This window comes from Rhinopithecus roxellana, chromosome 16 (genome assembly GCF_007565055.1).
Source record: "Rhinopithecus roxellana isolate Shanxi Qingling chromosome 16, ASM756505v1, whole genome shotgun sequence".
Taxonomy (NCBI): domain Eukaryota; kingdom Metazoa; phylum Chordata; class Mammalia; order Primates; family Cercopithecidae; genus Rhinopithecus; species Rhinopithecus roxellana.
In genome coordinates this window covers 12625413-12650287 of record NC_044564.1, presented here as the reverse complement: position 1 = coordinate 12650287, position 24875 = coordinate 12625413, and the positions used below count along the sequence as shown (strand labels likewise).

Below are 24875 nucleotides of genomic sequence, written 5' to 3'. Positions count from 1 at the left end.
CCCAGCCTGGGCTGAGCTTCCAGGCTTCATGGGAGCACATCCGTCCCTGGCCTGCTGGGCATGGTCTTGGCCTGTGCAATGTAGGTTGGGCCCTGAGCGACGGCTCTCCCGCCACCCCCATCGTGCAAAGGCTGCAGGGGAATGAATGACTAGGCAACTGGGGGTGACCTTGACTCTGTGTGGCTTTAAGAAACAAGCCGGAGGCCGGGCGCGGTGGCTCAAGCCTGTAATCCCAGCACTTTGGGAGGCCGAGACGGGCAGATCACAAGGTCAGGAGATCGAGACCATCCTGGCTAACACGGTGAAACCCCGTCTCTACTAAAAAATACAAAAAACTAGCCGGGCGAGGTGGCGGGCGCCTGTAGTCCCAGCTACTCGGGAGGCTGAGGCAGGAGACTGGCGTGAACCCGGGAGGCGGAGCTTGCAGTGAGGTGAGATCCGGCCACTGCACTCCAGCCCGGGCCACAGAGCAAGACTCCGTTTCAAAAAAAAAAAAAAAAAAAAAAAGAAACAAGCCGGCTGTCCAAAAGCTTTGAGCTATGAGTGCTAGCACCAGTTTGCCTCAATACCCCTTCCAGACCAGGGCAGCTCCCTGCAGACTGGGGGCCATGGCTGAGAACTGCAGGAGGGACACATGTCCCAGGCACCACCAGTGACTGGTGACTGGATTTTGTACCACTGGAAAAGCAGCTGGAGCACTGGTGGACCCCCAGCGAGCCCTGCTGATGCCACCTTCGCTCTCCCAGCACCTCCCTCCTCCCCACACTCCTGCCTGGTGGGCTTGGCTCCCTCCTGATGGGCAGCAGCCTTCCTGGTCTCTTTCTGCCACTGCCCACCTCTTCATGGAAGCCAGACCCCACTGTCAGGCTCCCCCATCTAAAACCCTCACATCCTCAGGACCTGCCCACTGATGCCCAGCTTTGCAGTTCCCAGACAAACCCCATTAGATCTTTCTCCCTCTCCCTGGTCCATTGGCCCCTTCTTTTTCGGGTCTCCCAGCAGCACCCGCACTGGGCAGCCTTTCTGACCCAGCGCCTCACTCCCCTGACCCCCTGCAATGGCTCAGTTCTGGGTCTGCCTCCCCCATCAGTCTGTGCACCATCGGAAGGCAGAGCCTGGGTCTGCTGGACTCGTGTGATTCCTTGGGGTTGGGAAAGCTGTGCAGCACATGGAGACACTCAGGAAGGGGTGACGTTTAAACTGGGCCCTGGGACCGAGCCCCCTGTTTCCTGCTGTTTCAGTTCAGGTGTTGGGGCGCCACAGAAAGCCCAGGACAGAGCTGGTGATGTGACACAGGGCACGATTCACCTGAGGTGGTTGGAGGGGAACGGTCACCTGTCAGTACTTTCACACGCAAGGCCACACCACGAGGCCAGCCTGCGTCTGCCTCCCAAGTCCTGCTCATGGGCTCAGTTGGCCACAAATCCTCCCCCTTGAGGGAGGGCAGTAGAAAAGCCCAGCAAAGTCACCTTTTTCCTCCGCCTTTGGCCACAGGTGACCATGAACACAGGACAGACACACCCCAGACTCAGTTTGTCTCCCTGTCCTGGGACAGAAGCCAGCAATGGACACATGGTTTCCTGCTGGCACCGTTCTCTCCACGTGGGCAGCGGCGGCTGTCTTGGTGCCCCGATGGGAAGGGTACAGCAGATCTGGGGAGGTTCGGGGCACAGGGCCATGGCTAGACTCAGAACCATGGAATGAAGAAGCCATCATAGACATGGCCTGAGAGTTGGGCATCTGCAGGCTCACACGGTTCAGTCCACTTTGCTTTTCTAGTTTCAGTCTCCAACCTTCCTCTTCCAGGCAGCCTTCCTTCCTTACTTTCTTAATCCATAATTAATTCCTGGGCATTTGGTATGAAGCAATTTGTTTCCTTGGCAAATGTGGGTATTTGGTGCCTTAACTGCAGTGAATACTCCCTGATGGTGAGGATAGATACCCCTGTTATAGTCTAGAGATTTGACTGGGCACGGTGGCTCACACCTGTAATCCCAGCACTTTGGGAGGCTGAGGCTGGTGGATCATAAGGTCAGGAGTTGGAGACCAGCCAACATAGTGAAACCCGGTCTTTACTAAAAATACAAAAATTAGCCATGCATGGTGGCACACGCCTGTAGTCCCAGCTACTTGGGAGGCTGAGGCAGGAGAATCGCTTGAACCCGGGAGGCAGAGGTTGTGGTGAGCCAAGATTGAGCCACTGCACTCCAGCCTGGGCGACAGAGTGAGACTCAGTCTTAAAAAAAAAAATATATATATATAGATAGATAGATAGATAGATTCATTTTTTTGCCCTTGACCAATAATAATGAAAATAATAATGATCGCCATAAAAAAGTTTTAAAAAAAATACTGTGCTGGATGCTTTATAATAAATGTGTCATTTAATCTTAACAGCATCCATACCAGGCAGGCACTATTACAAAAGGGGAAACCAAGGCCAAGAGAATGCAGGGAACTTGCCTGAGCTCATAGAGGGAGAGCTGGGGTCCTGACCTGCCCCATCTGCCTCCTGCCTCTTCTGCCTTTTAAACTCCTTTGCCACCTTTCCAGCCAGCCAGCCACTGACTTAATTTACTCAAAGGGACCTGTATGGTCGGCAGGGCGAGCCTGCTGTTCCCATTCACAGGTGGGGAATCCGGATGCTGAGCTGGGCAGAAATGGCCTCAAGGTCATCTAGACACGGAGAGGTGGCCTGGCAGGGGGCCCCAGGGCTGTACGCACTCTCTGCTGCCTCTAACCACCTTAGGCTGCTAGCTTTGGTAACCAGCTCACCGGCAAAGGAGATTTACACCCCGGGGCTTCCTGCCGACTCCGCAGAAACATCCCTTGCCCCCCTCCTCCTCCTCCTCCATGTCCTCCCAGCCAAGCCCCTGCGGCTGAGACCAGGGTGAATTCCTTTCCCGGAGTCCAGTGTGTGCTTGCCCTAACTACAATCCCAGAGCAGGACAGTCTATGAAGTAGATGGGGAGCTGTAAAGCCTTTTTAAAAGGGGCAATAAAAGTTTTGGGTTTCAGATCGTCTTACTGGAGAAGAGAATAACAGAGACAGGAAATTTCAGTAGCAGACACGACAAAGGCCACAGCACGCAGACTGCCCTCAGACAAAAACCGCCTCCGCTTGTGCAAACAGAGGACGGCCTGGCGGGGGGCCCAAGCACTGCCCCGTGCCGTGCCAGCCTCACACCAGCTGCGGGGAGGTGAAGGTGCCTGTTCTGTTTATGTTGCTGTTAAGTGTTTAGAATCGGTCTCCGCGTTGGTGCTGCCTAGGTGTGCCGCACTCTCCCATGAGCTGGGCTCCTGCTATGTGTGCCAGGAGGGGGTGTGGTGTGTGCCCCAGCGTGGGGCACAAGCGTGGGCAGGCCGGGGCCGGGGCATGGGGCTGGGGTGTGGCTGACCCTGGCACTGTGATGGGTGAGGACCAGACTGTGTCTGCTGCTAGGTTCAGGGAGGCTGTTGCTGGGTGTGTGCCCACCCATCCCCCCAGAGTGGGAAATGATCCAGCTGGGGAAGCACATGGCCATTCAGTCACCAAGAGTCCTCAGAGCTGTCCCATCCCTTTTGTTTCCAGCAGATGCACCATCCTGTGCAGTAACCACCAGCCACATGGACAGGGCTGCCCGATCAAACAGAAAACTCTGAGTTAAAGTCGATTTCAGATACACGATGAATCATTTTTTGGTGTAGGTGTGTCTCATGCAAGTGTCTCTCCAGTGCTATAGATCTGAAATTGAAACGCAACTGGGCGTCCTGTATTTCATCTGCAATGCCACCCATGTGACTTTTTTTTTGTTTGTTTGTTTTTTGTTTTTTTTAATATTTTTAGTAGAGATGGGGTTTCACCGTGTAAGCCAGGATGGATGGTCTTGATCTCCTGACCTCGTGATCCGCCCACCTTGGCCTCCCAAAGTGCTGGGATTACAGGTGTGAGCCACCGCGCCTGGCCGGATCCATGTGACTATTTAAATTTAAATTATTTAAAATGAGCTAACATTTAAAGATCCGGGTTCTTGGTTGTACCAGCCACTTTGCAAATGCCCAGGCACCAGGCGTGCTGGGCAGCCCCGAGCGTCCCCACCACTAAAGCAAGTTCTCTTGGCCAGTGCTATCTGGGGGCTCCTAGTGACATCTAGAACTACTGCTCCAAGCACTGGACTCACAGTCCCCGGGTCTCCCGATCAGGGCCGGGGAGGAGTTCTGGCTGGGGCGGCCTTGGAGGCCCTTTCTCAGATTCCAGGGACACGACACCCTTGGGGCTGGCAGACACAGGGATTCAGAGGTGTTTGCATCTGCAGGCCATGACGTTTCTTTCTTGTTATCTTGCAGTATTGGGGTGACCATTCTTGGTGTCAAGGGAGCAGGGTGGCCCCCTCCTGGGTACTCCCTACCTGGCTCCCTGGTCAAAGCCCCCAAGATGTCAAAGTAGGCCATGGTGCCTGAGGCCATGGGAGGGAGACACAGCTGGGGGGACTGGCAAGATCCTGGCACCGTCTCCCACCCAGCAGCCACCATCCCGAGCTGTGTGACATCCCTGGCCCTCGGTATCCTTATTAGCAAATTGGGCTCAGGACTGTGGCCTGGGGTCCCCGAGGGGTTGCCTGTGTAGAGGAGGGGGCTGCCCCCGTCGGGAGGAGCGAGGCTGGGCCTGGAGCCCGGGAGCCTGCAGCGGTGGGCAGGGACTGAGGGCTGGAGCGCGCCTCCTAATTGTCCGTGACTTACAGACTTGGCCAGGCTCCGGACGGCCTTCGTAAATCGCTGCAGCGAGGAGCCTGCCAGTGTGACCCTTCGCGCTTGGCAAGGCCCTCGCCGCCGCCCTGCTCGGAGTGGCCTGACGCCTCCAACTTTCCATGTGCTGCTGCTGCTGGGCGGGAAGGGGGGGTGCTGGCTGCTAGCTGTGGCGGGGAGGGAGGTGGGGTGGCCACCGTGCAGGTGCCTGCTTCTGCAGGGATGTCCAGGGCTCTCCAGCTGCGGGGCCCCCAGAGCCTGTCCCCGACAATGCTTGGTGTGAGGCTCATGTGGTCTCCACACCGGGCCAGAGGGGAAGACGCTGGCTCAAGGACGCCCTCTCTTTTCTCAGTGTGTGCAGCATGTGTGGGTGTATGGAGTGTGTACGTGCATGTGTATGTGTGGTGTGTGTGGTGTATGGAGTGTGTACGTGTGTGCATGTGCATGTGTATGTGTGGTGTGTGTGGTGTATGGAGTGTGTACATGTGTGCACGTGTGTGTATGTGTGTGGTGTATGAAGTGTGTACGTGTGTGCACGTATGTGTGGTGTGTGTGGTGTATGGAGTGTGTACATGTGTGCACGTGCATGTGTATGTGTGGTGTGTGTGGTGTATGGAGTGTGTACATGTGTGCACGTGTGTGTATGTGTGTGGTGTATGAAGTGTGTACGTGTGTGCACGTGTGTATGTGTGGTGTGTGTGGTGTATGGAGTGTGTACATGTGTGCAGGTGCGTGTGTGTGGTGTATGGAGTGTGTACATGTGTGCAGGTGTGTGTATGTGTGTGGTGTGTGGAGTGTGTACATGTGTGCAGGTGCGTGCGTGTATGTGTGTGGTGTGTGGAGTGTGTACATGTGTACAGGTGCGTGTGTGTATGTGTGTGGTGTGTGGAGTGTGTACATGTGTGCAGGTGCGTGTGTGTATGTGTGTGGTGTGTGGCGTGTGTACGTGTGCAGGTGCGTGTGTGTATGTGTGTGGTGTGTGGCGTGTGTACATGTGTGCAGGTGCGTGTGTGTATGTGTGTGGTGTGTGGAGTGTGTACATGTGTGCAGGTGCGTGTGTGTATGTGTGTGGTGTGTGGAGTGTGTACATGTGTGCAGGTGTGTGTGTGTATGTGTGTGGTGTGTGGAGTGTGTACATGTGTGCAGGTGCATGTATGTGTGGGTGTATGGAGTGTGTACGTGTGTGCACGTGCATGTGTATTGTGGTGTGTGTGGTGTATGGAGTGTGTACATATGTGCAGGTGCGTGTGTGTATGTGTGTGGTGTGTGGAGTGTGTACATGTGTGCAGGTGCGTGTGTGTATGTGTGTGGTGTGTGGAGTGTGTACATGTGTGCAGGTGCGTGTGTGTATGTGTGTGGTGTGTGGAGTGTGTACATGTGTGCACGTGTGTGTATGTGTGGTGTATGGAGTGTGTACGTGTGCATGTGCGTGTGTGTATGTTTGTGGTGTATGGAGTGTGTACATATGTGCACGTGTGTGTATGTGTGGTATGTGTGGTGTATGGTGTACATGTGTTCACGTGCATGTGTGTATGTGTGTGGTGTATGGAGTGTGTACGTGTGTGCATGTGCGTGTATGTGTGTGGTGTATGGAGTGTGTACATGTGTGCATGTGCATGTGTGGTGTGTGTAGTGTATGGAGTGTGTGTATGTGTGCACATGTGTGTGCATTTGTGTGGTGTATGGAGTGTGTACATGTGTGCACGTGCATGCATGTGTGGTGTGTGTGGTGTATGGAGTGTGTACATGTGTGCACATGCGTGTATGTGTGTTGTGTGTAGTGTATGGAGTGTGTGTATGTGTGCACGTGTGTGTGGTGTATGGAGTGTGTACATGTGTGCACGTGCATGCGTGTACATGTGGTTTATGGAGCATGTACCTGTGTGCATGTGCGTGTATGTGTGGTGTGTATGTGTGGTGTGTGTGGTGTATGGAGTGTGTACATGTGTGCACGTGTGTGTGTGGTGTGTATGTCTGGTTTATGGCGTGTATATGTGTGCATGTGCATGTATGTGTGGTCTGTGGTGCATGGAGTGTGTACATGTGTGCATGTGTGTGTATCTGTGGTGTGTGTGGTGTATGGAGTGTGTACATGTGTGCATGTGTATGTCTGGTGTATGGAGTGTGTACATGTGTGCACGTGCATATGTGTGGTGTATGGAGTGTGTACATGTGTGCACGTGAGTGTGTGTATGTGTGGTGTGTGTAAACGCATGTGTGCACCTCCTCAGATGGACTGGAAGCCCACAGAGGCAGCGCCATGCCTGTCCCCCAACCCCAGGTCAGGGCACAGAAGCTGGGTGTCTTTGGCCCTATAATGGGGACACATAGGACATGTCCCTGCCCCCCTGTTGGGTGGATGGGCTTGGAGCCCTGGATGCTGGAGCCTCAGCTTGCTCATACCCTGAGAGCTGGGGAGAGAGCACCAGCCGTGGGCTGCTCTGTATTCAAAGACTCCAGGGCCAAGAAAGGGCTGAGCTTGGCTGTCCTCTATGCCTGCCCTTCGAGGCCAGGAGGGTCGCTGTGTGAGGAAGGGGCAGGCCAGGGGCCCCTGAGACTTGGGGGATGCCAGGCTGTCAGGGAGGGCAGCAGATGGGGCCACCAGGCCAGGGAGTCAGAGCAACCGTATGGGGGAGGAGCCTAGAGGGCCGCCCTGTCCCCAGCCCAGGAGTTGAGCCAGCTCTCTCCCAGCCCTGGAGGCGAGCAGGGGGTGACTGTAGGACAAATCACCGCCCTCTTTCCATGGGCAGTGGACCTGGGCAACCACTCCCAAGCCGGTGGCACCGTCTGGAAACACAAACAGGCCCCAGACAGGTGTAGGTAACTTCCTGCCTGACAGATGGGCCTGGAATCGCTGGGTGCCGGGGGACGCAGGTTGTGAGGTGATGTCTGGGACCTGCTGCCGCCACCCCCGCAGTCCTTCACAGACAGGACCGCCCACCGCACAGCAGGGAGGCCCAGCCGAGGGAGCCCAGTATCTGGGCCCTGCGGCCTCTGCTCACGGGCACTGCACCCAAATCCATCACCTTTCCACGCTGGGGACGGCGTGCAGGGCCAAAAGCCAGCATCTGGGTGCTGAGGACCAGAAGCGGTGCTCACACCTCCCACACTGCCCACTGTAGAGAGGCAGCCCCCTCTCCGGGCCCTGAACAAGCTTTTGGTGGGGGTGGGATGACGCTTGGCTGAGTCTTGTTTTAAGGGTTAGGACGTATATAAAGTGTCTGCGATGCAGTGAGGTTGATACATTGAGGCACTTCTTATTGGTTGTAATTATGAAAACGGCTTGATTCAGGGACCCAGCGGAAGGGGTGGGGCCAGAGTGGCCTGGGCCAGGGATCCAGCTGGCCCCGCTGGTCCCAGCTTCCTAAATGGGGTCGCTCGGAGCCTGAAGACACAGGACAGAGATGGTGATAGCAGTTTCCAGGAGAAAACTGAAGACATGAGAGCCCCCCCGTCATGGCTGGCACCCAGCTGGGACTCCTGGGCCGCTGGCCAGCAGTAGGGTGGGCAGACGCCAGACCTAGGGCTCCACCAGACACGCCAATGGGTCGTGACAAGGCCTGGGAGGAGAACATTCTTATCTTTCCAGCTTGGTTCTGCTGCTGTGCACCCCGTCACAACGAAATAAGTGGGTTCTTAAGAAGCATTTAGTGCAGCGTGATGGGCCCTTCACAGACCCCCAGGGGCCTCTCAGGGTATGCAAGAGATGTTTCTCCTGGATGCTCCGGGGCAGGGAAGGACAGCAGGAGCTGCAGGAGGAGAAACTGTCTGGGACTCTGGCCAAGCATGAGCTGGGGAGGGCAGGGGCTCAGAGCCGGGCTGGGCGCAGCATCAGACACAAGCACAGCACAGGGTGGAGCAGTCCAGCTTGGCCGGGGCCCCCGGGGCTCCAGCCTTCTTGTTGACCTTGGGCAGCAGCAGAACAAAGGACATGGCCAGGGCACAGTGGTAGAAGCTGTGGACATAGGTGTAGTCCCAGTCCTGCGGGGGGCAGGCGGTCAGTCTGGGGCCTCAGCCCCTCCCCGAGGCTCCTCCCTCTGCAAGACCCAGCCGAGCCCCTTGAGGCCCGCGCCTCTTCCTGGGCACTGGGACACCTGCAGGAAGCCTCCCCCACGGTCGCGCTCGCGGTGGCCTTTCTCTCCAGCTAACCCCAGAGCAGTGAGGGCCTGTGCCATTCTCCAGGCTGCACTCCTTCCTTCCTCCCCATCCCTTCTCTCTGCTGTCCTTCTCTTCCTCCATCCTTCTCTCCTTCCTACCCTCCCTCCCTTCCTCCATCTCCCCTCTTTTCTCTCCTTATCCCTCTTCCCCTGCTCCTCCCTCCCTTCTCCACTTTCTCCCTCCTTCCTTCCCTGTCTCCTCCCCTCCCTCCCCCCCTCCTCCAGGTGTCAGGCACCTGCCCCAGGCATTGGGCACCTGCCCCAGACCTCTCTCAGGCTGTGCTGCCATCTGAGATGCCAGCTTTCTGTAGGCGGCCGGCTTTGGTCTCTCTGTGGCCTCCAGGTCCACACAGGCCATGGTGCTGGTGGTGCCGGGGACGGCAGTGCCCCCAACATAGCCCTGGGAAGGGTTAGTGAGCAGGGACTAATGCCTGACTTTGGCCTGGAGCTGTCAGAGTCCCCCCAGCGTGGGCACAGCCCTGGTTTCCCAGCTGAGCAGAGCCACGCCAAGTGGGCTCTGGGGCACAGGACACCTCCCCGCTGGGCTTGGTACCTCGAAGAAGAAGCGTAGCATCAGGGCCAGCGCCCCGAAGCAGAGGCCGGGGCCTATCTGCTGGGTGTAGACGCTCTTGTCTGGGTACAGGCCCTTCTTCTCCTTCATCTTCTGCAGCTGCAGGGACAGGAGGCCACAGCAAAGCTTTCAGGTCACAGCACTCGGGAACGCCCCTTCCCAAACCAGCCCGAGAGCCGGCCCTGCACAGGCTCACCCCAGCCCTCTCCCGGCAGGAGAGGAGGCTCAGGAGCCTCCCGCCGCACCCAGCCTCAGATGGCTTCTGCTGGACAGGGCCCTTCACGGTGGGACCCAGCAGAGACCCCACACGGGATGGCTGGGAAGGGAGCCTCTGGGCCATGTGCCCTGTGAGGACCCTGCTGCCTTCCCGCCTCTTTGGGATGTGACAATGCCACCCTTGCATGTCTCCTCTCCGCCAGAGGGGAGCCCCAGGGGGACTAGACTCTATGATTGCTTACCAAGGAAGGTACTGGACCTGCCAGCCCAGTGTGGCCCATGGGAGTGGCACTTGTGGTGGTCCCTGAGCCACGGACAAGCATCGTTTGCTTTCCTAGTTAAAGGACCTATCTCAGTCCTCATTAGACAAACTTGGCCAGTGCTGCTTCTCAGGTCCCAGTGCTTAGGAAGGCTCACGTGGCCATTTCCACTTAGAGAGGGGTTTGCATTCCGAGGAAGATGCGGGAAGTGTGGGGCCACATCCCTGGGACCCGCCTCGTGTTTTCTAGACCACTTTACATGGAGTCTATTTGGGACTTTCAAGGGCAGTTTTTTCCTGGAATGAGGGTGGATTTTTCCTCCCTGAGCCTGGTCCCCTCTTGGGAGGGGCTGGGGAACGACAGCCTTGTGGGGGAGGAAGGAGGGAGGGTTGGGTGTTGGCAGCCTCAGAGTGGGCCAGGCCCATGGGGTACACTCAGGAGGCTTTAGATTTCAGTAGGATAAACCGTCAGACACACAGCATGTGGCATAAGCCCCTGGGGGTGGGGGCAGCACCCCTAACTGCACCCATTGCTGAGTGGCCTACGCAAAGAGCACGAAAAGCCTTATGCTGGGTCAGGTCAGGTTTTGCCACCTAGTGAATGATGAATTGATGCCCGGCTTTCCGTTTTCTGGAATTCCATTGCCAACAAGGAATTGGGCACCTGCAGTCGCGCAGTAGCGTGAAGACAGCTGGACCGTGTGACCCTGGCTGCAGTGACCAGGGCTGCCAGCCCACCTCGGGCCAGTCCTGCAGTGGTAACACCAGGGAGAAGGGAGGTGCCTGCCCCAGGTCACGCAGCGGGCCTGGCACTATTGAAAGGGCACCATCACCCAACCCTCCCTCCTTCTTCCTCCAGGACTGTCATTGCTCAACCCCTCCCAAGAGGGGACGAGGCTCAGGGAGAAAAATCCACCCTCATTCCAGGAAACAATTGCCCTTGAAAATCTAAAATAAACTCCACAATAAATGGTCTAGAAAACAACAATTTGAGTCCCAGATGCGGGGAGGCGGGCGGCCCATCTTGGGCTCCTGTGGCCGGATCTGCAGTCTGAGGGCCTGGGCGGTCTCGTGGCTCTTGGTGGGAAACCCACCAGTGAATTCTCTTCTGGCCAATCACAATTCAGCCCAGTTCAGACCTGGCCAAGACCAGCGGGAGGAGCAACCTTCGGGGGCAGAAGGAGGCGAGAGGTGGGTGGCCAGGGCCCAGGGCCTCAGCATGCTCCTTCCCGCCACCCACCTTGGTCCAGGCCACTGATGCCCAGAGCTCCCTCTCTCCCTGCCAGGCAACTCCCAGGGGCCTTCTGGGTCAGCCCAGGGTTAGCTCTGCTTCCTCAAGTTGGAGACAGAAAGTAGGTCCTCTGTCTCCTGCTCAAAAAGTCAAGTCCAGCCAGGCATGGTGGCTCACGCCTGTAATTCCAGCACTTTGGGAGGCCAAGGCAGGCAGATCACCTGAGGTCAGGAGTTCAGGACCAGCCGGGCCAACATGGTGAAACCCCATCTCTACTAAAAATATAAAACTTAGCTGGGCATGATGGCGGGTGCCTGTAATCCCAGCTACTCAGGAGGCTGAGACAGGAGAATCGCTTGAATCTGGGAGGCAGAGTTGGCGCCATTGCACTCCAGCTTGGGTGACAAGAGAGAAACTCCGTCTCAAAAAAAAAAAAAAAAAAAAAGTCAGGTCCTGACCCAGCGACTGCCCTGCCATGATGTCCTGTTAAGTTGCTGAGACCTCTATGCCTTTGTTTCGTCATAGGCCAAATGGCAAATCAGTTCTGTGCTCCTTGGCTGCGGGGAGGATTGGGACAGGCTTTTTGCAAGCTGCCTGCCAGAACTCGGTTGCTCTCCTCACAGCCGTGGGCCCTCCTGCACTGACAGCTGCCCTCTGGCTTGCTGGGTGCCCTGTGGTCCTGGCTGGGGCTGGCAGTGTGGCTGGGCTGGACCAGGCCAGGTCCTTTCATGGCACTTGAAGCTGGGACCCTGAGACTTCAGGTGGCATCCAAAGAGGTGAAATGCAGCAGACGGATGTTCAGGTGGTACCTGGGCTGTGGCAGGCCTGGAGGGCAGGCTCAGGCTGAAGCCTGCTGGCCCCCCAGGTCTGCGAGACCCCTGCAAAGGTGAGGTCCCTCCTGTTCTGGGGTCCCAGGAGATAACCCGGGTCTATTCTGCCCTAGGATCTCTCTTTAGCTTGGGCGAGTTTGAGTGGGGTTTGGTCCTGAGCCAGGAGGGCTTTGATAGGACGGAGGGAGCAGGGAGCACTGAGGACTGTGTGAGGGCCTCATGGGTGCCAGAGCCTCGCTGCTCTGCAAGAGGCTGTCTGTGCTAGAAGCTCTGGCCCAGGCTTCCTCCCTCTCATACCACACTCTCCCTCCTGGCTAGAGCCCAGTCAAGGCTCACTCCCTCCAGGAAGTCTTCCCAGATTACCCCAGGCCATTTTCCAAGTTAATGTTATATCTCTAAAGCAGCTGGTAGTAAGAGTGATGATGAGAGTGATAATAAACAGCTCCTGTGTGTGGAGCACATTGGAAGCCAGGCTGCCTGCCAGGACTTCAGGTGCCTGAACCACCCCATGAGATAGGCAGGGGGCTGTAATGACAACACCTGCTTTACAGGTACGGGCATGGAGGTGAGAGGCTGGATAACTTGGGCTCAGTCTGGAGCTGATGAGTACAGACAAGAGTCACACACTGCACAGCCGGAGCACCTGATGGCCATTTTCTATGTGTTTTCACTGAATTCCTGCATCTACCCATTTGCCTATGAGGCAGGAGGTAAATGAAGATCCAAGGCAGGAGGAGTCAGACAGGGGAGAGGTGACGGGCCTCCTGGGTCCCCGTTCATCGAGGCTCACACAGTACGCACCCACTTTGCCGCAATGATGAGGATGGCTGTGCCAATGGGGCCTGAGTACACCCCGTAGCCCCAGCGGTCGTGGTAGATCCTCACAGCAATGGTCAGGACGCCGAACATCACAAATGTTGACCTCTTGGGCTCATCGAAGTCAGCCAGTGCTGGAGGGGCCAGGGAGACACAGGGGGAGGTGAGTGGTCCCTCTCGCTCCTCCTGGCTGCCCCCCACCCCCCAGCCCCCAGGAGGCAAATTATAGGTGCCCTCTCTCGGCATTCCCTCAGCCAGCGAGACCCTGAGGCCCAACCTGGTCATTGAGGGGGTCTGAATTCCAGCCAATTTGAGAGGACAGGCAGCCTGCTGCTTCCCCCATGGACACAACAGCTTGGATTGTGCTCCCAGCACCTTGTTTTAATAAATAGACCACAGCTGGTTGTGGTGGTTCAGGTCTACAATCCCAGTGCTTTGGGAGGCTGAGACGGGAGGATCGTCTGAGACCAGGAGTTCGAGACCAGCCTGGGCAACATAGCGGGAACCCCATCTCCACAAAAAATTCAGTGCGTGTCGTGGTGCATGCCTGTCATCCCAACTACTTGTGAGGCTGAGGTGGGAGGATGGCTTGAGGCTGTGAGTTCGAGGCTGCAGGGAGCTGTGCTCATGCCACTGCACTCCGGCCCGAGTGGCAGAGTGAGACCCTGTGACTGAAAATCCATAATCACTATGCAAAGTGAATGGGATCGAATCTATCCCACAGGATCGCAGGACAAAGACACGAAGATTCACGAGAAGAAGCGAAGCCCCTCACAGGCCTGGTTGGATGGCAGGGAGCCTTCAGGTCATGGGGACCTTGCCACAGACAACAGTAAGTGGAAAAAAACATGGTGGGTCGGGGGGCTTATGAACGGTCCTGTCTCCCAGGCTGGATATCACCCGTGTGTGTGGATGTCTGTATGAAAGTCTGGGAAGCCAACTCCCTGAGCAGTGAACAGCGGTCCTCCCAGGGAAGGAGCGACAGGAGGGAACACTTATAATTTTTCCTTTGTCTGCCTCTGCTGCTGAAATGTGTCACAACAAGCTTTTACTAAATGAGTCATTTTAAATGGATATGAGCATCGGCATCAAGGCATTTAAAAGGTGTATATTCTTTTTCATAGATTAAACACAACCCTGAAACCCAGACAAGGGAAGAGGTTCCTGGGGATGGGGGTGAGTGGGGCTGGAGGGCTGGGACGGGGCTGGTTTGAGGGTGGGCATGTGGACACTGGGGAGCCGGTCCTCCTCCACAAGGCTTGGTTGCAGGGGGTGGCCACTCACCCATCAACGAGACCCACATGCTCAGGGCTGTCCCATAGACGCTGAAGTATTCCAGGATGTCGTGTCGCATGAAGCACAGCACAGACAAGCCGGGTCCGTTGCAGGCATGGTGGAGCTGCCAGAAAACCCACAGGCGGTCACAGCAAAAAGAGGCCGGGGCTGGTCCCCGAGCCACGGCCCCCAGAGCGCCAGGCCATGTGCTGGCTGTGAGAAGTCACTTCGGGGTGTCACTTAATGACTGTGTGCCTCAGTCTCCCCATTTGAAAAATGGGGGTACTGCTGAGCACTCCTTCAGAGGGTCCTGTGGGGATTAAGTGGCACATGCCAGTGAGGTGTTCAGGGGCTGGGGTGTGCCAAGGGTTCACTGAATGTCACCTCAGCAGAATTCGCTCGTCTGCACCGGCAGGACTGGGTGGAGACTGAGTGATCCCTCAGGTGAAGCCCGCTTAGGTGGGGCGGTCTCTGGGGGGGACCCTACATGGCTCTCCCTGGACCTTCAGCATCTGCGCTTCCTGGAAGCACAAAGCTGCAAGTTCATTCGCCAATCTTCGGATGTGAGGCCAGAGCCTCTCTGGGGGCTCCTTTGCTCTTCGGGGGCTCCTGGGACCTTTTCTTGCACACATTACCCCTCTGGTGACTGGTCTACACTGCAGCAGCGTTCTCAGGCTTGAGTGGGCATCGGAACACCTGAGGCCTGGTTTAGACACAGGTTGCTGAGCCTTGCCTAAGAGTTGCTGATTCGGGAGGGCTGGGTTCAACAGAAAACGTGCATTTTGAACAGATTCCCTGTGGCACTGCTGCGGCTGGCAGGGCCCACACTGAAAGCCGGGTTGCAGCTCTTGGTTTCTGTTGCTTTAATGTGGATGAAGATCTCGGAGACCCCCTCGCAGAAGCTGAACACAGCCCCCTAGGCTCGTCCATCCCTGCCCTATACTCTCGTAGTCGCCTCCCCAACACCCACTTTCATGGCAATTTTTAAAGCAAAACGCTTATAAGGGAGTGTTTTTCAAGCAGTTAACTACTTTTCTATGGAAAACAACTCTCTCTCCTTTTGCATTCGCATTTCATCATTTTAGGTAATATTTAATTACATGACATAATTATTTTGACAGGTTCAACTGGCACAAACAAGCTTGGGAATCAGCACGGGGGATTCTTGGTCAGCCCAGCTCAGCAGGAGGAGCAGGCATGCTGGAAAGCAGCCCGTGTCTGGAGGCGACAGGGACACCACAGACGGAGCGGGGGCCCTGGGTGATCTGGGGAGCGGGCAAGTCAGGGTCAAAGTGGAGTGCTCCTACCAATGGCAATTGTACACAGCCTAAAGGGAAGGTGCACCTAGGAGGCACTAATAGAGATCCAGCATCTAAAACAAGGGAGGAGGCAGCCCTGCTTCTCTCTGTTCTTGTCAGGTTCATCCAGAAGACTATGCTGAACTGTGTGTGGCGCACCTTTCTTGAAGTGAGACTGGCAAAGATGCGGCTAGAGGAGGGTGACCAGCGGTGGACATGACTGTTTACCTTGGGGACAGGGAAGCTTCAGGAGGGGCCTGATCAAGGTGCTTACACTTCTGTGGGAGACAGGAGTGAGGAGGACTCCGGCCCTAGGCTGTTCTCCTCTTCTCCTGGCTCCCTCCCATCCCCCACCCCAGCCCCATCACCTGCTGTCTGTGCACCTCCCTGTAGCACAGTTCGTCACGTGTGATTAAGGCATTCACTGTGAGATTCCTTTGCCCCGTCAGGAGCAGGAATGGCTCTGTCTGGTCCCAGCTGCATGGATGGCTCCCAGCATAGAGTGTTTGCTGTGTGTGTTCAGGGGTGGGGAGGCCCGGCTCTGAGCAGCCTGAAGGAGAGCTGGCTCACCCTGGGGACCCAGAGCCTCTGCCACTAGGCCCTTGTCTCCTCCCGATTGTGGGAACTTAGTTCTGTTTGACAGGTGGGGAAAGTGAACTTCAGAGCAGCACTGCCTGCCCAAAGAGGTGAAACAGAGCAGTGCTTGGCATCTTCCCATCCTGCAGTGCAGGGGTAGACCTGGCCCAGCTGGGGGCACTGGCGGGGTGGGTGTGGCTGGGGGCCCGGTGGGTCAGAGCTCAGGCTTGGGAGTCTGACTTCACAGATGCTCCCAGTGGGAGCTCAGGTGAGTGGCTGGCAGGGGGAGCCTCCTCTGCTGTATGGGGATGAGCACACCGTCTCTGTGGGGTTTGCACCCACAGCAAGGCGTCTGGCACAGAGATGGAGATTGTCATGGGAGGGGCCTGATTGGAAGGGAAGGGACGCCATGCGGACGGCAGAGCTTTGAGAGGGTCTGAGTGTGGCTTTGAGGCCGGAGGACATTTGTCACGAGAGGCAGCTGCCCCTGCCACTCTGGGTGGGGTAGGGTGGGGCCTCTGAGACCAGTGCAGAGGCAGCTGTGGGGCCAGCCGAGGCCCAGGCAGGGAGGGGTGGCCTGGTGGGTGCTTGTGGTTTGCTGGGCCAGGTCTAACAGGAGTCTTGAGAATAAGACCCCAGCTTTTCTCCCTGTGCTAAGGCCCTAGGACCTGCAGAGAAATCCTGGCTCTGCTCTGGGCCTCAGTCTCTCATCTGTCCAAGAGGCTTCCTAGCCCTAGCCCAGGCTGGAGTCCCAGAGGAGTGAATGCAGTGGCATTTGGGTGAGTCGGGAGCTCTGAAGAGTTTGATCTCACAGTGGCACAAGTGACTCTGCCTCTCTGGGATTCGGTTTCTTCATCTGCCAAATGGGAATCAAGATCCTGGGCTTGTGGGGGAGGTGAATCAGATGCTGTGCATAGAGCCCCGCCCAGTCCCCTACCCTGGGCGCTGGCTCTCGAGGTGGAATCAGAAGCTCCAGGGCTGGTTCAACAAAGGACCCAGCCTGCCCCAGGCCACTGTCACCCTTAGGGGCGGCACACACTGGAGGGGATGCCTTGCTCCCAGTGCACGTACACACACTCAACTTCTGCCATTGCAGGCAAAATTGGACTTGACCAATTCAGGATGCAGGTATAACATGTGAATACATGCTTGCAAACACATGTGTGAGCTCACGGGCCTCACCGGCTCAGGACTGCCTGTGTGCACTCACATGCACTTGGCATTCTTGCCCATAGAGGCCCTGCTGCTGGAGAAGGAGGCTGTCTGGGGAGAGGAGGTGGAGTTTTCACAGGTTGGGCCCAGCACTGCCCCAAGAAGGAGGCTGGTGGGATGCTTGCCTCCCCAGAGCAGGTGTTGTGCTGGGGATTGGGCTGTCATTGAAGGAGGGGTCTGATGGAAGGTGAACAATGAAGGTTTCGGGAGAGCAAGAGGTGGGGCACCACTTGTAGGAGTCCAGCAGTGAGGGCATGTTAGCGGAGTCAGAAAGACCCAGAGGCAGGAAGGCAGGGGGTACCGAGACACATAAATGATGGCTGAGGCAGGGCGCGGTGGCTCAAGCCTGTAATCCCAGCACTTTGGGAGGCCGAGATGGGCGGATCACTAGGTCAGGAGATTGAGACCATCCTCGCTAACACGGTGAAACCCCGTCTCTACTAAAAAATACAAAAAACTAGCCGGGCGAGGTGGCGGGCGCCTGTAATCCCAGCTACTGGGGAGGCTGAGGCAGGAGAATGGCGTGAACCCAGGAGGTGGAGCTTGCAGTGAGATGAGATCCGGCAACTGCACTCCAGCCTGGGCGACAGAGTGAGACTCCGTCTCAAAATAAATAAATAAATAAATAAATAAATAAATAAATAAATAAATAAATAATGGCTGAATGGAGAGATGGTAATAGACGAATAGATCATAGGTAGATGAATGGGTAGATAGAGAGATAGATAGAGAGATATAGAGAGAGAGAAGTTGGAGAGGTGGATCGACACCAGAGAGACACATGGAGAGTCAGGGGACTAAAACCAGTGAGGGTGGGATCAAGAGTTTTAGAGAGAGTGAATTCCATGGGAATCGAGTTCCAGAAATCAAAAGAGAACCAGACAGAGAGAAAGGAAAAAAAGATAAACAGAGAAAACTAGACATAGAAAACCAATACGAGAAACACAGAGTAAAAGAGACCCAGAGAGGGAAGACAGGGGAGACAGGGGTCCCAGAAACAGGGACCTCAGAAACAAAGACAGATGGGGTTCTGGGCGCTCCACTGAAAGACGGATAAAATCACCCAATGACAGGTACCAGGAGACAGAGAGCAGGAGACAGCGAGAGAGAGAGAGAGGAGAGAGAGAGAGAGAGAGAGAGAGAGAGAGAGAGAGAGAGAGAGAGAGAGAGAGAGAGAGAGACAGCGGAGACAGTCAGCCAGCCAGACATATAAATAGAAAAAGACGGACCCACAGAGAGAGAAGTAGGCCCCAGAAGAGGGAGAGACCAGCAGGCCCTCTGGAACCAGGGCAGCTCCAGGATTCTGGAAATCAGACTCACTCACCCCAGCCTTCACACTCCCTAAACCCCACAGACCCTTTCCCAGGCCTGGCTTGCCCCATCCATCTCTGCTCCATCGTGGCCTATGGGTAGAGCTGGAAGAGAGGTAGGGAGCAGAGGTGGCCCATGGGCAGCCGTGGGGGCATTGATTAGCAGCTGAGAAAAGGGGCACCCTGGAAGGGCTTACCCTCAACTCAACGGCCCTGCTCCACCCCGGGCTTGGTCTCACACAGGCAGTGATCCCAGAGCAACTTCCTGGCACAGATGGGAAAACTGAGGTCCAGAGAGGGGAAGGGACTCCCCTAGTCCTCTCTCTTCAGTCTCCAGACCCCACCTGGGCTTGCGCTTTCATTTTCAAATCACTTCTGCCCATCACTCTATACAAGAACGCTGTGGACAGAGAGCCTCTCCTCTAGCTCCAGAATGGGCCATGTGCGGGTCTTCCTCCTGGCCCCCAGACTCACCGCCACGAAGAACAGGGTGAAGAGGTAGACCATGGCCTCCATGTGGAACCGCCTCTTGGCCGCGATGCTGACAGTGGGGAGGAAGGCCAGGCTGCTGAGGGTGGGCAGGAGTAGCTTGGCCACCAGCGTCCCCATAGGCCTGGAGGAAAGCACTGGCTGGGGCCGGGTGGGTGCTGGCGCCCTGGGTCCCCAGCACAGGAGCACGAAGGGGGAAGGCCAGCTCCCTTTGGGCAGGGCTCTGATGGCAGCTGCGGGGAGCACCCACGAGAGGGTTTAAATGCCCTGGATGGAGGCGGGGATGTGCGTGCATATGTCAAGCAACACATGGAGAGGGCTGACAGCTGATGCGCCACGTGACCAGCACTTGCTCTGATTTTCTCTTTTCTTTTTTTGAGACAGAGTCTCGCCCTGTGGCCCAGGCTGGAGTGCAGTGGTGTGATCTCAGCTCACCGCAACCTCCGCCTCCCGGGTTCATGCCATTCTCCTGCCTCAGCCTCTGGAGTAGCTGGGATGACAAGTGCCTGCCACCACGCCCAGCTAAGTTTTCTATTTTTAGTAGAGACAGGTTTTCACCATGTTGGCCAGGCTGGTCTCAAACTCCTGACCTCAGGTGATCCGCCCGCCTTGGCCTCCCAAAATGTTGGGATTGCAGGCATGAGCCACTGCACCTGACCGACTTTCTTTCTTTCTTTCTCTCTCTCTCTCTCTCTCTCTTTCCTTCCTTCCTTCTTTCCTTTCTTTCCTTCCTTCCTTCCTTCCTTCCTTCCTTCCTTCCTTCCTTCCTTCCTTCCTTCCTTCCTTCCTTCCTTCCTTCCTTCCTTCCTTCTCTCTCTCTCTCCTTCCTGTCTCTCTCTCTCTCTCTCTTTCTTTCTTTCTTTCTGAGGCCAGAGGAGTTAATTCAAGGATTCAGGGAGACCATATTTCTTTTATCTGAGGCAACAACCTTGGGGAAAAGTCCCCAATAGGACAATCCCTGCCTTCCAGACATTTTCCATCCCGGTCCTCCCCCCAGAATGAGAAGCCTGGTGGATGCTGCTGCTTGGGTCACGTGTCCATGGGCGGCCTGAGGTGAGAGAACCCAAGATTTCGCCAATTCGAATCATGAAAAGGACCTTGTAGATAAATTTCCCACCTTACCAGCCCACATATACTTCTCACTCATCAGCTCTTGCCCCACACAGGTTTCCCTGGTGGCTAGACTAATGAAACCAACATTCTTTTCTACTTGGTTACACTGTTTCACTTTATAAGTAAACAACCGGGGACCATCTCTTTTAGTGTTCCAAGCACCAGGCCGGTGCTTGCCCTCTGGGTGTTTTTTCCGTCTTCCATTGACAACAGCTCTTTGGCTGGCCTTCTGGAAATTACCTTCCCTCCTTGTAAGAGGTCTTGGGGGAGCTGCCTGGCAGGGTGCCCCCGATCCCCTGGCCAAGGAATGATGGGTGTGTGTGGTCTGAGCTACCCAGGCAGACTCTCTTTCCCTGGATTGATTGATTGATTTGTTGTTCGCAAAAGAACAGCTTCTACTTCCATTCTCTTTTTTCACTGTGATGTAATTCACATAGGACAAAATGCACAGATTTTACATGTATAATTTGATGAAAATGCACCTTTGTAACCACCACAGTGTCCGTCCTCCCCACCCAGGATATTCTCCTGAGCCCTTTCCAGTGAGCTCCCTGCAGAGACAGCCACTGATGTGATTTCTGCCCCCATACCTGACTGCCTGTCCTAGAACTACAAATAGACCATGGACTCTTTTGGATCTGGCTTCTTTTGCTCACAATGTAATGTCTATGCGATTTGTCCCTGTCGTACTGGTGGGCGGTCCCTTTGGTTGCTGGTGGGTGGCGTCCAGTGTAGTATTCCTGCACCTTTGTTCTCCTGGAAATTAGAATCTGAGGACAGCAAGACCAAGGACCGTCTCAGCACTGGCCACTCCAAGAGAGGCTGCCGGGCCAGTCCTGCCTTGTGAGGCTCGGCTGTTCCACCTTTCCCTCCATGTGGGAGCTCCCACAGACCTTTCCAGAAATCTCTCTTGTCTTAAGTTGGCTGGAGCCCATTTCTGCTGTTTGCAATGAAACGTCTGACTTGATATGTCTCATTCTCCTGCTTAAGACTCTTCTGAGGCTCCCACAGCCCGAAGGGTGAAGTCCAAGTGCTCACAGAGACCACCAGGCCATCTACGGCCCAGACCCGTCCCCCCAGCCCCCATGCACACTCTCAAGACGCTGCCTCCTCTCCTCCCAGCCTCCCACCTCCCCTGCAGGGAGGCACTTCCTGCCCCGCCTGTTCTGGTTAATGCCTTGCTCCCTCTGCCTGCAGCCTAGACAGCCTGTCTGTGGGGAAGGCTTCTGTGACGAACAGCACCCGCCCCCCGCCGCCCCCAGGGAAAGCTGAGGGGCTCCACGCAGTGCCCTGTGTGCCACGTCGTTCCTGACCTAGCAGCAGCCACCTCAGCCGAGATGTTGGTGTTGGGTTGTCTGGACTGTGGCCCCCTTGGACTGCAGGATCCAGGGCCCGGGGTTCTGGCTGGCTGGCTCCCTGCCCCGCCCCCGATGCCCAAGCCTGGCACATGGTGGTGTTCAGCACACACTGGCTGAATGAATGACTTTGTTAAAAGAATGAATGAAAGTCCAAGGAGGCGGGGCTGCCGCACACTTCAGTCTGGCCTCTGAGGAGCCCAGTTCCCTCTCCAAATGGGAAAACCAGACCTGCTGTGTGTGCGGCTCTGGTAGGAGGCGCACGATCCCCTGTGGGCCTGTCACGGTGGGGGCCCTGATCCTCCTTGATCCTCACCTCTCGGCCCCTCTGCTCCCGCTCGTACTGGGCCCTAGTCGCCAGCCCCTAGCCCAGCTTTCAGTAAGAGTGGAAAAGAGTGGTGAGGAAATACAATTCGATGTCAGGTGCTATGAGAGGCAGTGGAGGAGAGAGCTCTCTGGAGCCATAAACCCCGCTCGAAAGCAGGAAAACATTCCACAGTTGGTTTTGTGCATGAGTGTGTGTGTGTGTTTTTTTGCAGCTGTAAACTCCAGGGCCAGGGCTGTAAGCTTGGGGAAGGGAAAAAGCGAAGGGGGAGGAGGTGGAGAGGGGAGCGGAGCCACACATGTGTTGCAGCGATTAAGGAGAGTGGGGGCCGGGAGGGACAGTCCCAAAGCAGGGAGACAGGTGGCTGGGCCTGGGGCAGCCCGAGGAGCCCCTGCAGAAAGGCTGGAACGTGAGCTGCCCTCTGAGGGAGGCGGTGGAGTGCAGAACGGAGGTGAAGGGGAGGCGGGCTGTGTGTGGCTCCCATCTGAGCCCTGGCCGCCTGGACGCAGACCAGCTGGCTCTGGGGAAGGCGTCCAGCTCTGAACAGGACTGAAATGACCCTCGGTTCTCCCTGGAACAGGGGAAGCGATTGGCCTGGGGAGCTGGGAGAGGGGAAGGCAGAGTGGAAAAGCCAGACCGGCTGCTGTGGGGGGTGTCACTGCCCCAGGAGACACAGGGTGGGGGGGTGCAGGATTGGGCCAGGCCAGGAGCTGCTCAACCTGGACAGGCTCTGAGCCAGCACAGACGTGAGCTGGCACCCCTGGTCCTTCCCACCCCGAAGCCTCCCATGGCCCCTTCCTCCCAGCCCACCATTCAGGAGTCCTCAGCATCTACCTCACGCTTCACCTGCTCCAGGCTTCAGCCAAACTGGATCCCCACAGCCACATGCCCTCCAGACTCTGGGCCTCTGCATGGCCTTCTGCCAGGAGACCCTCCCCTGGTTCCCTGTGTAGCCTTAGCTTCTCCTGAGCCCCCAGAGGGGTGTGGGCTCTCCCTGCTCAGAACCCCCATGGCACTGAATGTGTCTTGAAAACCAATCATGTCCACAGACGGACGGTTGGTTGGCACTGGCCATGTACCAAGGACTCTTCATACCTTTCTCGTTGGGCCCTTCCAGCAGCCGGGAGGTGGGGTGGAGGCCTCTGTTCTCCCCATTTTACAGAGGAGGAGACTGAGGCCCAGGGAGCGGCAGCAGCCCTCCTCTGCCCAGCAGATGGCAGGCCCCAATGGGCTCCAACGGGCTGGTCCTTTGCCACACTGGGGAGTGGGGCCGCCCCGCACTCCCTTTCCCTCGCCCCCACAGCCGCAGGAGCGCCCCTGCTTTATAGAGGCCCTGAAATGCCTGGAATGTTAGGCAGCTCCCGCCTCCCAACAGCTGTCTGTCTGCCCGGCCCAGGAGGGCTGGCTGGCAGCTGCATTTACGTCCTCTACATTTTGAACACCTGACCTACAGCACTGGGTCACCCCAAGCACAGCAATCCTTGTGCCTGGGCTCTCCATGGGGCCCACGGAGGCTCCCCCACAATTGTTGGGAGGGGCACAGGCTTTGCTGCCTTCCGCCTGCTCCTCGGGGTCCCCATGCCTGCCTGGACTGCCACTCAGGGTCCTCCTCCGTGCAGCGTGACATGGCTCTGCGTGTGCCTCTGCGGCCAGGGCTGCGATGAGCAATCCGACATTGTCCTCAGCTGCAGGCTGAAGATGAGCAGCACACCACCCCCAGCTTCTGAACACCTGCCAAGTGAGCCAGGCGGGGGGCTCAGCCCATCCTAGCTCCGGGACCTCTGTGTGCCCTTGGCCCTGGGAGCCTCAGTGTCCTCGTCTGCAGAATGGAGCTTGAGGGATGCCTACCTTCCAGGGTTGCTGTAGGGGCTGAAGAATGCACAGATGTGAACAGCTCAGCTGCCAGCCCGGTCTCTGGCAAGGGCTCTCTAATGTCTGTTCTGTGAACCAGGGACTCCTCACCCTCTGAGGCGGGGAGACCCATCTTCCATTTACAGAGACCCAGGAGCTAGGAGAGGGGTTGGGGCTCGAACCTGGGCTTGCCCAAACTGCACATCTGTTACCTGCTCCCTTCTGCAGGGCTGTGGGATGGTGCCTGGCAAATGCCACTCACTGAGTGTGACTGAGAGGGGACAGCCACACCTGGGTCAGCAGCAGCCCCAGCACACAGTTTCTTCTGGGGACCTGAAAATTCAGCTCCTGGGACCTAGCCTGCCCTTGGGAACGAGACTTGTGGCAGGGTTGCAGCTGGTGGCGATACTGTTGGGCAGCCCTTGTGGACAGGTTGCAGGCTTGCTGGGAAGCCTTTCACCTTTGCTGTGGTTCCTCCCAGAGCTGTCTCCCAGACAGCAGGGCTCTGCCCGACCCCAGGCCAAGGCCACACCAGGGCTGGTCCCTATCTGTGCTCCAGATCTGGAGACAGAGGAGCCTCTTTCTCCTAGAGTCTCAGACCAGGAATGGCCTAAAGCAATCTCTGCTAGCCACAGGCCTGAGCTCCCCCAACTCGAGCTTTCAGCATTGGCCTGACAGAAAACGCCTCCTCAGGAGAAGGAAGAGGAGGAGAAACAAGTTCTGCGGTCTGGCACCAGCTGGTCACCCCGGGGACTGCAGTCACCTCCTCAGGGCAGGCTCTGATTGGGGGTGTAGGGGTACCACCCAGGGCTGTCCATTCACCACCTGTGGGCTGAGCCACGGCAGGGTTGATGTTGGCAGGGAGTACTCCCAGAGGGGAATTGGAGCCCTGTGTGTGTGCCGGGAGGACGGAGAGCCAGCCAGCCCAGACCCGTACCTCTCAGTGAACCAAAGGCTGCTCCTACCCTCTTTGCAGGCCTTGCATCCCTGTTGGTCCCAGCCTGTTGTCTGCCCCAGCTTGCCTCTCTACATGGAAACTTGCCCCTCCTGGGCACTACATCCCTGGGTTTGGCTCTCTTGCCCCTTGCAGGGAAAGGAGAAGCTGAGTCAGGGCTCACAAGGCTCTGGACTATAGGAACAGCAGTGGAGGCTATTGGGGAGGGTCCCGCTGCTGGTCCTGGCGGGCAGGCTGAGCACGTCCTGCTGTTCTGGGCTCTCCTGGGACCCAGGTGCATTCCATCCTGGACCAATAACAGGTACCCCATCC

General features: G+C 56.8%; 1 protein-coding gene across 1 annotated transcript; it reads right to left on the bottom strand.

The window, feature by feature from the left end:
- Positions 1-7956: 7956 nt before the first annotated feature.
- On the bottom strand, positions 7957-19206 carry MYMK (myomaker, myoblast fusion factor). Its single transcript, XM_010372785.2, has 5 exons — positions 18950-19206; positions 14089-14203; positions 12790-12938; positions 9435-9551; positions 7957-8705 (listed from the first exon to the last, which is right to left on the bottom strand). The coding sequence occupies exons 1-5, from the start codon at positions 19082-19084 to the stop codon at positions 8556-8558; spliced, it is 666 nt and encodes a 221-aa protein (XP_010371087.1). The 5' UTR covers positions 19085-19206; the 3' UTR covers positions 7957-8555.
- Between the last annotated feature and the right edge of the window lie 5669 nt (positions 19207-24875).